This window comes from Cheilinus undulatus, linkage group 23 (genome assembly GCF_018320785.1).
Source record: "Cheilinus undulatus linkage group 23, ASM1832078v1, whole genome shotgun sequence".
Classification (NCBI taxonomy): Eukaryota; Metazoa; Chordata; class Actinopteri; order Labriformes; family Labridae; genus Cheilinus; species Cheilinus undulatus.
This window is the reverse complement of record NC_054887.1, coordinates 5,083,394-5,096,055: the sequence shown is the minus strand read 5'-3', so window position 1 is coordinate 5,096,055 and position 12,662 is coordinate 5,083,394. Positions and strand designations below refer to the sequence as shown.

Genomic DNA, 12,662 nt, shown 5'->3' with positions numbered 1-12,662 from the left:
GGAAATTTCTTGCAATGTGCTTCCAGGGAGCATCTTTTGAGCAGAGCCTTCTCCAACCAGTAAAACTGTATATTCATTTTGCAGTTTCATTTCAAATATTCAGTCTTTTCAAAAAAATGAATTCAGATTCCACTACATCTTAATGGAAAGCAATATGTCTCCCGTTATTTTCACTAGCACCTGGATTTAACGGGGTACTAACACCAGATGGTGCCTGTATTGAAGTGATCATCACTGGCGGCCCAAGGGCCACATCAGGCCCCCCACATCTTCCCATCCCGCCCCAAGAGCATAATCAAATTCAGAAATATTCAGAGGACCAAATATGTTGGTGTAGATCAGGTCTCTTCTTTCTTTTAACCCAACAGGTGTTAAAAAAAAAACAAAAGAGACTGACAAGAATGTCCAGATTGGTTTAATGTTTGATCCGCTTTACAGAAATCCACCTGTCAGCCATTATTAGCACATAAGATGCATGATAAATACATACCTGTGAGTTCATTCTCGATAAAACTGGTTTTCTTTTGACCTTTCTGCTTGAGAGTCAAAACCAAAGACTTGTTTCTTGCATGGGTTTTTCCATCATGCACTAGCTCATTAGCACTGAATTAAGTGATGGAGAACTTAACAGCCCTAGAAATATGTCAATCACCCCCTTGTGGCTGGCTATGGTATATGGACTGATCTAATTTTTAGAGGCTAAAAATGGCATATATTTTAAATCAAATATAAAACAGATATTTAAAAAAATAAATGTTAATTTGACCAAAATGTCTTTCAGGTTTTGTTTATTTTAAAGTCCAGCCCCTAGAGCATCCATCAAAGAAAAAGCTGGCTCTTGTCCCAATGAAGTTGATGATGCTTTAGTGCATCTGAAGGCTGTTTGCTAACCACCATTAAATAACTAAAGAAGAATGAAGTAGTAAAGTGATGGTGCAACTAAAGTGCTAGGATACTGACTTCACTTCCTTTAAGGGCCTGAAAACTACCAGCAGTCTCTGGGCATATCACCAGGGGTGGAAAGGCCTTGACAAAAGAGATGCCATTGAGCTTGACCTTGGCTTGAATGACACAAGTGTGCATCAACATGTCCTGACCTTGACTCTGGACTCTAGATGTTCTGCACATGCTTCATGGTCTCAGCACCAAGCTTTACCATTGAACAAAGCATAGCAGGATTCATGTTGTCATCTGCTTGGAGTTCACCATATAGAATTAGTTTTAAGATGGCTCATTAAACAACCATTTAGCCACTTGCTAACATGTTAGCACAGTCAACTGGAAAAAGGGTGTACAGTGTATTTGACCTGGAATTTGCTGAGCATGAATGCTAAGCATAGCAGAAGTTGTATTGCCAGCTGCCTTTGAATATCATTGTAGACTAGAGCAGTGGTTCTCAACCTTTTCAGCCCGCGACCCCCAAAATAAAGGTGCCAGAGACTGGGGACCCCGGTACCTGAAGGTGGTTAAACAGTCAGGAACATTCAAGAATAGTCGTTTGCAGACAAGGCAGTCCATAAGGAGGGATAAAGGGGGAGGTTTCTGGGACCCAGCCAAACTGGGGGCCCATGAAGGTCAGCAAAATCATGATCTATTGTGAAGTTAAGCAGTGAAAGTAATATTTATGTTTGACCTGAATAATAAAGACTCTTATCAACAAACATATAACTTTATTTATTCATTTAGCTTTCTTTAAATGAAAATAAATTTTGTTAAAAACATAATTAAAATGGGTTAAAAAAAATTGCTAAACTTAGTAGAAAAGGTGGCGAAATTGGATTTTTGAAGAACATAAATGGGTTAAAAGTGACAAAAATAACCAAAAATTGGTTAAAGTGGCAAAAACGGGTACAAAAATTGGTAAAAGCGGATTGAAAAGTGGCTGAAATTGCTCTAAAGTGCAAAAAAGTTGGTGGAAAAAAGTTGAATTGGGATGAAAAATTGATATAAACTGGCAAACATGGGTTAACTGTGGCAAAATAGGCAACAAAAGGTTGTAAAAATGGGTTGATAGAGGCAGTAATGGGCAGAATTGGCAAGAATCAGTTTAGAAGTGGCAGAAACAGTCAGAAAAAGGGTTTAAAATTGACAGAAAAGGGTTTTAAGTATCAACAATGTGCTAAAATTGGAAAAAAATTTGTGTTTACAGTCGGTAAAATTGGTGTCAAGTGGCAAAAGTGTAATTTTAAAAATATTCTAATTTTTTTAAGGTATCTGGTGACTCCTTTAGGGTGTCTCACGACTCCTAAGGTGGTCCTGACCCCAAGATTGAGAACCACTAGACTAGAGGGACAGAGTGCATTGCATTTGTGCCAAAAGTAAAGCAAAGATTACGTAGATAATACACAGAACTATAAAATGTGTCCACGTCTTTATTGTTTGGCCTTGGCATCCTCCAGTCAATGGATTGATTCTCCTGCTATGCATGCATACTGGGACAAGGACAGCAGTCCATTTAAATTGCCAGATAGAGCCATAACCGTTGCTTGAATTTACAATGCATAGCCGTACTGGTATGTGTTGAAAACCATCTGCCGTAACTGGATTAGCTAAATACTGGACAAATGCTGTAATGTTGCGCCTTCATGCTCGTGTGCATGGATATGCACATAACCGCATACAGAGAGGCCCTCTCTGACCCCTTCTTTGCTGGGTCTGCCGCAAATAAAAGAAAAAGCAGGCGGAAAACATGCTCATAACACTCAGGAAGCTCGTATCAGGAGTCGAGTCATGCTGTAGAGCGGAGTTTAGCCAAGCTTTGACATGTGGGTAAACAAGACAGGAAAAGCCAACAGGAGAGATAGGGAGAAAAAGAGGAGGGACGGAGGGAGGGGGTTAAGGCTGAAGGAGAGAAGGAAGGAGGGTACTGGGGGATGGAGGGAGGGACAGCTAGCAGGGAGGGGAAGGAACAGACCTTTTCTTTTTTTCTGTCAGCTGAGGCTGGACTGTGGGAGACTGTTACCAGACGTCTCCGCTCCATTGTGAAATCTTTGTGTAGTGTGGAGGGAAGTACAGTTTTGAAAGGCTAATTCAAGGTATGACAGTTACAGTTTTGCTTTGTCCTGCTGCACTTTAAAGCATCTTTTCTGCCACGTTCATTTTCCTGCTCATGTTTTATCACCACACAGGTCTCAGTATTTAAGCCTGACTGTATTTCGTGCTGTGCTTCGGTTCCCTGAGCTGTCATGCACCTTTGTCTTCTCCCCCTCGTGCTCAGCGTCTGTTTACTCTGCTCCGGTGTACTGTAGATGTTACTGCCGGGTTAGCAGGGATACATAGATGTATGATGGGAGGCTTAGCGGCTCCTGGGTGGTCCGGGTCCTCACTGCACACCCAGTCACGTACCCGAGCGGGGTATTTTTAGTGAGAGTTGTTCCTGACTGATTGAGTGAACATCCTGTCCTGGCTTCTCTCTCTTCTTTCTTTTTTCTGCTCTTCATTCTTTCATTTTCTGCCTCAGACTTCCAAAATAAGGTTTGTGGGCAAAGATCCCAGACAGGCTTGTTGCACAGAGATAAGACTTTATGGGTACTTCTTTGTAGAAAAGTGGCTTTTACTAAATACATCATTTCTGTCAACTCAAAAACTATTCTGGTACATGCAAGAAAGGTAGAAAATGAAGGTGACAAACTAAACATGATTTTAAAACTACTATTAAACTATTTAAAATGAAAACTTACTGTGCTATGACTAGAGTTGTTCCGGTTCTGATTGCATCATCAGAAATACGTCCGACACTGCTGAAAACACGGGTATTGGTAACGCAATCATTCGTTTAGCCATGCTAATTGTTGTCATTATAAACTGTAGATCAGTTTTCTTTGCTGCTTAGAGGCAATGTAAGCTAACAAAAGATAAGTACCTGATTATTCCCAATGGAAATTCAAACTGCATTGCAAGTTGCATGCACAAACTTCGTCTTTTTAGAGCAGCTAAGAAGAAAAAGAGACCTTCCGCAGCAGCATTGTTGTTTATTATTCTCTTTGTTAAAACCCCTTCCAGACCAGTGTCGTCATGTCTGAAAAGAAGTGACACAGTTACATAACTTTTTACCTGTAGCTTCTTACTTTTTCCCCTCTTGAAGCTAGCTGTTGTGCCTTTCCAGTGATGCTATCCACAAGTTTTTTGTCAATATGGAAGATCTTCTAGCGAGTCTGGGACTTAGGTGACTATTCAGGGACTTAAAAGATTAAATCTACATTAGTAGATCTGATATTCAACATCTTTTGATCCATTTTTGATCGGTTTTCAATTATTTATTCCCGCTAGCTCAAATGCTAACCAACATATTTTCTTGGAGTGCTTTCTTAGGGTCTGTCAACCAATGGCAGGCTGTTCCATCATAACCCCATGCTTTGTCAAACTGTGCATGCTTGAACTTGCAGATCATTATAGAGACGGCCTAAGTGGCTCTTAACCTCTTAAAGCCTGTTAACCAAAATAATAGCAAGACAATTCTCATTTTTGTAACTGAAATATTAATTTAATCTTCTACCCAAATCCAAAAGAAGAAAAATTGCCATAAAGTTACATATATATTTTTTTGTATCACATTTGATACATGAAGATGTTTTTGGCAACAGATAAACCACTGTAGGGCTTTTTTTTTATCATTTATCTGCCTGTATTTAAAAGATTTTTAAGTAGTTTATTGATCATTTTGATTAGATAGAGGTCCCATGAAAGTGTGAATTAAATATGATATAATAGGCATTTAGGGGATAATGGAGCTAAAGAGAGATAGAGAGCCTGTGATGTGGCCCTCTGTGTCTTTTTTTTCTAATATTAAGCAGTAAACTCAAGAATTAGCAGGAATGACTAATTTAAGTGTCACAGAGAGGCTGTACATTATGACTCTATTTGTTGACACATGTTCTGAGTTCACTCTGCAGGCGCATCTTAAAAAATGAACTTTTACATGATAGTCTAATTTTTTAGGTGAAGCTGTAGGGCTGAAATAATGTGCCAGTTTTTCCACAGCACAATTGTTCCAGACAGTTTACCGTGGTACTGGCCGATATCAAACACTCAGTATCAGCGTAAAACTGGTATGGGAACATCTCTAATCTCAGTACACCTCAGTAAACAACAAACCCACATTGTATGCTGTCTAGACATGAGTCACAGTGATAATAAAAATGCTTTAATAATGTTTGAAATTTAATCAGTATTGCTAACTGTGCAGGGTTGATAGGTGGAAATATTAAACGTCACAGTCCTTCACCATCCCAACAGTTATTTTAATGGTTGATGTTAAAACCAGTAACCTTTCCATCCCTAGGTTCCAGTGATGCACGATATTATCTGCCTGATATCGGTATCAGCAGATAATAGCTAAAAAAGGCAAATATCGGCATCAGCATATATCAAAATTTCTGTCAATATTTGCATCAGATATTTTGGCTGTGAATTTCAGCATATATTAACTATAAAATTTGGCCATTTATACTAATAAATTAGTGGAGCTTTAGGCTGGACCAGCAGATCTATGTAAGTTGAGATCTTTTTCTTTATTTATCCTCATTCTTTAAACTTTAAAGTTTGTTTAAAGAGTAAAAGTTTGTTTCTTTTTTCATCCTTAAACCTTAAATTGTTTCCTAAGGACTAAATTTTTAGTCATGTAAAACATATTTAAATATAGGTATCGGCTAAAATGAATCTATTAATATCGGTATACAGAGTTTGTCAAAAATTCAATATCATGCATCCCCTACTAGTTTCCAACAAGTAGTTTACAGATTATTTGCATTTCTATGGCCAAAAGTTGGGGGGGGGCACCATAAAAACTGACTTGTACTCCTACTTTTTGGCACCCCTCTGTTGGAGTACCAAGTATGCCTATGGACTGAGGCCAAATGAAAAACTGTTCTGTGGTCAGATGAATCGAAAATGGAAATTCTTTATCAGAAACCACAGTTACTGTGTCCTGCAGACTCAAGGAGAAGGACCATCCAACTTGTTATCAGCGCACAGTTTAAAACAAGCATGTCTGATGGTGTGGGGTTGCATTAGTGCCTATAGCGTGGGCAGCTTACACATCTGCAAAGGAACTATCAATGCTGTCACAACAGCATGGCTTCACAATAGAAGAGTCCTGGTGCTGGACTGGAGTGCAGACAAGTGCTTTCACCAATACTTTGGTATTGGGAGGCACCACATCTATAGAGCTGCTAGAATCCTACATCAGTAAAAATGGGACAACATTCCTCACCCAAAACTCCAGCAACTGGTATCCTCACTTCTCAGACATGTGGGAAACATGGCCCTGTCCCTACTTTTTTGAGACATATGCTGCCATAAAATTCAAAATGAGCTTTTTTTCATGAAATGGTAAATGTCTCAGTTTCAACATCTGACATTTTGTCTATGTTCTGTTATGAATTAAACATGGGTGTATGAGATTCGACAATCATTGACGTCTGTTTTACAGTGTCCCAACTTTTTTGAAATTGTGGATGTATTTACTCTGTGAAATAGCTTATCAAATGGCTATGATTAAATAAAGTAACACTAAAGCCCTACTACCTATATTTTAAACTCTATCCTCGTGAACCTTTCCCTCTGCCCTTAAATAAATGTGTTTCTAACTTTTCGTTTCCTCTCTTCCTTCCTGAAATTGAATGAAATAATGCATCTGTGTCAATGATGTCATCCTACAGGGCACAATCATGGAGGAAATGGACTTTGAGCGGCGCCGGGAGCTGAGGAGGCAGAAGCGGGAGGAGATGCGCCTTGAGGCTGAACGGTAAGATCCATCTGATTGTCTCCTATTGAAGTCTCCAGATTAGGACTGCGAGTTTTCTGAGTTTTCTGGTCAGTCGTCACTGAGAGTCAGCAGCAGGGCCTGCTGTCACTAAAGATCCCTCTACCTCGGTCGTGTGAAGCCGTGCTGGGTAATGAAACTCTGGATGTCAATGCACAGTGCGCCTCCTCTGATCTTCATGCCAAGTTGGAGCAGGAGGGAGCCAGCTTTAATAGCCTAGACCCTCCTCTTGGTCTTTAAGAACAGCGCTCAGCAAATATTGGCTTCCCCGCCAGGCCTGAAAGAAGAAAAAAGGGCTGATGAGGAATCTGATAAGCAATGTGATGACCTTTAAGTGGGAATGTTCAATCATGCCCTCCCTCCCTGCCTCCTTCCAATTTTCTCTCCCAGGTTCTGTGGCCTTGTGAACCTTCTTTGATTCAATGGAAGAAATTGATTAAACTAAAGTTCATTTCAACAAATTGATTGAGTGGTAACACGCCAAGTGTAGTAATGAAAAGTAGCAAAAGGGGTTTTATTGTGAGGTTTTGATGCATTGTGTGCCAAGGAGGCCTTTTATAGAGCCTTATTTAAACTAAAGCCTCTTCATCTGTGCTGCAGCCCTTCCAATTAAAGACGAGGTTGATGTGGATGCAGATACCAGCCAAGGTCACTCTGCCTGTTTGATGTATCTGTAAGAAGAGGTTTCTCTGGAGCCGGATACCCCATCACTAATGAAAACAGGCTGAAGCAGCTCTGACCATCTCTGAATACAGAAATGTCTTTCTATTATTAGTCTCTGTTGTGTTTACCTTCAGCTTTGAAGGAGGCCTACAGTTCAAGGTAAAGCCACATTTCCTAAGAGGAAAAATGCAAAAATGTGCACATAATCTGCAGCAGTGAAGGGCATACTGTATGAGAAAACACAGGGCTCTCATACGTCAAGATAATGAAAATATGGAACGAGTCAGCTTGTGTGCTTTTAAAGGCAGAAATCAAGCTATAATGAAAAAAAAATCTCAGTAGTTTGTCAGAGACATGTGATATGTCAACTTAAGAGTTACAGGTCAGATAAAAAGATTCTTTTAAATTCACAATGCACCCATAAACACACCAAACTGCAAACTACCTGCAGACAGCATCGCTAAGCTAAGTGCTGCTTGCATAGATTTTTGGCCCTCAAATATTGTCCCCTTTCTATGCAAATAAGCCTCATTTCAATAAAAGTCTGATGATCAAACACCAGTGCTAACAGCTGCAGCCAGAGCCAGGGGGTTTAACCCCAGGGGTTGCAGGTAATGCATGTGCCAGAATTTTTTTTTTTTAACACACCTCAAAAAGCTTCATCAGTTAGTTTATTAGTTGTAGAGCATTTATCAGGACCTATTATCTGGCCCCCTGCCTATCCTTTCCTGAGCCTCCATGAGGTCTTCCTTTGTTCAAAACCAGTCTAAGCGAGTTTATGAGTTGGTATTTAAAACTCTGTATGGTGGGGTGAGTTTGTGTGGTGGTGTGAGTGAGAGATAACCAGGCTGCTGTGACTGCAGAGCAGACCAGTCAGATCTGTGTGACCTGGTGTTGTGTCTAAAGGATATATTGCCGTTTCATTTTGAAAGAGTTTTCCGTAAAGACAGGATCGTTTCAGGAAATACCCATGGAAGCATGCAACCAATGAAAACGACTACATACGACTGTAGTACATATGCCAAGCCTGTACGTGGTGCTGGATGCACCAAAAGGAAATGCACCAAAAGAGAGATCACAAAAAACTGACACAAACTTTCTTCTAGTTGCCCTTCTTGTTGTTCTCCGTGTTAGATTTAAGAACATATGGTGTATGCGTTTCGGGATGTGGTAAAGGAGCATCAGATTTTGCTGTAAAAGCCATAACAAGCTCAGTAGCTTCTGCATCACGAACACAACCCTGTAATCTGCCACTGCTGTTTCGGCTGGACCCGCGCAAGCGTCTTAAGAGAGCTGCGCTATGTGTGACATAATCATTTCAAGAAAGATGTGGTTGGCCATCCACACAGAGACGAAATGGTAGTCGTTTACTCTGGATGTCCTCGCATATTACCAAGGTCATGGGAAAATAATCGGATGAACACAAAACAAAGTCCACACCTTTAGGACGGAGTTATGGGTAGATGTGGCACATAAGCACAGTCAAGGGTACTGTAAGGGCGGGTAGGAGGGTTGCCACAACCCCCTGGTTGTCGTGTGTATGTTCTAAGCACCTGAAAACTGTTGGTGGTTGCTGGGCGTATTACCAGGGGTGCAAAGGCCTGGACAAAAGAAATGCTGTTAAGCTCAACCTTGGCTGCGACACACGTACATGTCAAATGTGTCGACACTGACTCTGGCTGCCCTCCCTCCTCTCTTCAGCCCAGGATTGTGGAACATCAGCGCTCTACATGCCTAAAACTTCTGCACAGTACTGCATATATTTCACTAGTGAAAGCTCACTGTAACATGTCACAAAACAGAGCATTAGAGACGAGGGCTGAAGATTGCAGCTGCCTAGCAAACAGGCTAACATATCTGCTGAAACCAATAGTTAAATGGACTACTAAACAACTAAACCTATCACAAAATGTAAGGACATTTGTGTTTGGTAGATTATTTCATTGTCATAACAATGTTTCTTAGCAATAAATCTTAGAAAGCCTGTTTATTTCTCTTTTAAATGGTGCCCCATTTGTAAGGAACATGCATTTGTGGGATGAGCAGCAGAGCTGAGTATGAGGGTTACATATGTGCCAGATCTTCTCTGCCAATGCTAAACAGCTTATTCTGCCACGAGTCTTGTTTGGTAGATTGAATGATCGAAGTCTGAAGAAACAAGACATACAGTATGGGCGATTTAACAGTTTCATCATTTAACAAACAGGAGCCTCAGTAGTATGTGGAAGAACCAAACACAACCACAACAGCCTGGTCACACACTGCTGTCAGATGGCATCCCATTCCTCAACCACCATATGTCGCAAGTCAGCCAGAGAGGTTGTGTTGGTCACGAGAAACAGGCCCAGGCTGATCCCACAAGTGTTCAGTGCGACTGAGGTCAGGACTGCATGCCCTGCAAACCTTGACTGCAAATCGATAGAAGACGGCGTAAGGTTGCTGAGTGCTGACAGGAAACAGTCTTCTTAGGATGTCGGTCTTGGCATGCCCACTTGGCCTGACTCCAACACTCTGTATGGAACTTGGCCTTCAGTTTGGAGATGGTACTAGGGCTCACTCCAAATAATTGCTGCAACTTGGTTTTGCTGAACACCAGCCTGAAGTTGTCCTATTGCAGATCTTCAAACGTGGCATGTTGATTCTTGGAGCAGACACCTGTAGCAAGGCTGTCAGTCAGGTACTAATCAGGCTTTGGTTTTCAGCACCGGGGGGTACCAGAAGATCAGAGCAAGATTCAGTAGTAGCAGCAGAATAAACTGATTGGCACGAACAGGCATAAACCAACCAGGTTTAATCTGTGTTAACTTGATAGATCTTGCTTTCTCTGCCTTACACTTTGTGCTCAGTTGGTGGCTTCAGATTATTTTGAATTTATGATGAACCATAAGAGTTTAAGGGTCAAAACAATGTCGGTTATTCTTATTGAGCTTGGAGTTTTCCCCTTGTACTGTAAACATTTTTACGCATAATCCCACTCACTAGAACACTAGCCGAGAACCTGAGCATCATTTCCGATATCATCTTAACTCAAACACTCTGTACATTTCTGCTTTCATGTGAGTTATGCAATGTTCTCCCTCTTTGCACTCTTTTGTTTTGACCTCTTCTGGACTTTTATGCCTCATTTCCCCTGATGTAGAGCTGATTGAAGTGAAGGTTAATACTGTTGATACGTTTCATGGCAGAAAACCTCCACAAAGCCTCCTGCTGCCGGAGTTATTTGTGCAGTTTAGGGATGTTTACATTGCATGTGTAGGAAGGAAGGATCTTGAAGAGCTGACAGAGAGAAGACATCAGGACTGAGAGAGAAGAGTGGAAAAGGTTGTAAGCGCCTTCATTTACATTTTCGGCTCGGCGGGAGTTTGTCCGTGACTGTTTATTTGGTCCAAACGGCGATGATTTCAGCTGGCAGGCAACACGCCGCCCCTGTTATTGATAAAAGATTACATCTCGACATCGTTTCCATTTCTTCCGATATATTGAAACAATCAATATTTACATGCCCTTCTTGCTTGGACTAGTGAGAACCACATGTTGTCTCATTGGCTCGCCTCCATTCAACCATCACTGGGAACACTGTGGGGAGAATGTGGGGCCATATAATAACTGCTGAAGGAATGCCAAATTCCTGGCTATTATATGTGTTTACTGGCCAGGTCTCAGTGAGCTGTTTCCTACATACTGGGACAGCGGTTGTCTCTATGTGCATGGGCTTCAGGATGAATTGAGTTAGCCATGCACGTGTTCCCTTTAGTGCAATGTTAAGTTTGGACCGGCGTCAGGTGATGAAGGTTTGACAAGCTCCATTCACTTCTCTGAACTACGACTGTGTGTGCGGAGGGAGAACAGCCAAGCCGTCCCTGCTCTGCCTTACATCAGCCTCAGTTATAGTAGTAAGAAAATGACTGTTGACAAAGAGGAGCGCCGTGGGCTTCGGTTCTCTTCGACTTTTATTCAGTAACAGACGCGCGCAAGACGTTTTCTGCTCTGCTGAGGTTTCTCACACTCTCTCATGCACTTCATTTCCCCTATCGATGCTTTAGTAGGTTTCTGTTCAATGAAACGTAGTCACACAGGAATGTCTCGTTTGCTTTTTTTTCCTCCAAAGAGAGCACATGGATGTGGAATTTTCCCAGTCAGTTCAGTGACCAAAGGGCCTTGGCTAGAAAATAGACACTCTATAAAAGGGATAGTGCACAGAAAAGTTGTTGCATGCTTAGCCTTAACTGCATATTTACACATACATAAATAAACTCTCTGCTCTGCCACAATAAGGACTCATCATGTTTCTGTAACACACACTGTTGGGGTTCAATCCAAATGTATAACAACATTTAACCATTATTTAGAAATTCAGCAGAAAAAAAAAGCCAAATTGAGCATGTATTCATGCATTATTGTTATGTGAGTATTAGAAGTCAGCAGGTCAAGCAGTAGGTGGCGCTCTTGTTAAAAACAAACACCACTACTAAAGAAGAGGGCTCAATGCCAGGATGCATTATGGTCCTAAACCTGCATCGTCCAAGCTAGAAAAAAGATTAAGAAAATAAAGATGATTTTATAAACCAATCATGGTCAATTTAATTTGGGTTTTTGACAGAAAAATTTTACAAGAAAAGATCTTTAAAGTCAAAGTGAAAACAGATTTCTACAAGGTTATGTCAATTAAATAAAAATATGTAATATGAAATAAGTGACTGACTTTATTCAACAGAGGTCCAGCCAACTGGTGCTAGCAGTCTCACTATTAGTGAACTGAGGATCACCTGAGTGCAGTGAATGTGTCCCAAGCAGTTGCAGTAAAACGTAGCCTCAGTTTGGAATCTCCAGTCACTGCTTAATCAATATTCCTGGCTACCATTACACCATGAGGTCAAAAGAACACTCCAAGTAGCTTAGAGAAAAGGTGATTGAAAGGCATATGTCAGGGGATGGATACAAAAACATTCAGAGTGCAGTTAAGTCCATCATCAAGAAATGGAAGGACGATGGCACATGTGTAAATCTGCTCAGATCAGTGAACTTGCAAGAAGGAGACTAGAGAGAGAGGCCACCAAGACACCTATGACTACTCTGAAGGAGTTACAAGCTTCAGCAGCTGAGATGGGAGAGACTCTGCAGACAACAACTGTCGGGTTCTTTAACAGTCAAAGCTTAATGGGAGAGCGGCAAAGAGAAAGCCACTGTTGAAGAAAACTCAGATTAAATCTGGACTAAAGTTCACCAAAAGGCATGT

At 41.1% G+C, this 12,662-nt stretch overlaps 1 protein-coding gene across 8 annotated transcripts in view; it reads left to right on the top strand.

The window, feature by feature from the left end:
* cald1a (caldesmon 1a) overlaps positions 1–12,662 on the top strand; it is a 127,210-nt gene that overhangs the window by 55,260 nt on the left and 59,288 nt on the right. For 7 of the 8 annotated variants that reach the window (XR_005991554.1, XR_005991553.1, XM_041780505.1 and 4 more), the window contains exon 2: positions 6,660–6,745. Coding sequence is in view for 6 of the 8 variants with exons in the window: in XM_041780505.1 (XP_041636439.1) it covers positions 6,669–6,745 (77 nt within the window). In the remaining 2 variants the exon portion in view is untranslated. Of the gene's footprint in view, positions 1–2,903; positions 3,036–6,659; positions 6,746–12,662 lie in introns of those variants that run through there. The other variant, XM_041780500.1, reaches the window with a different exon arrangement.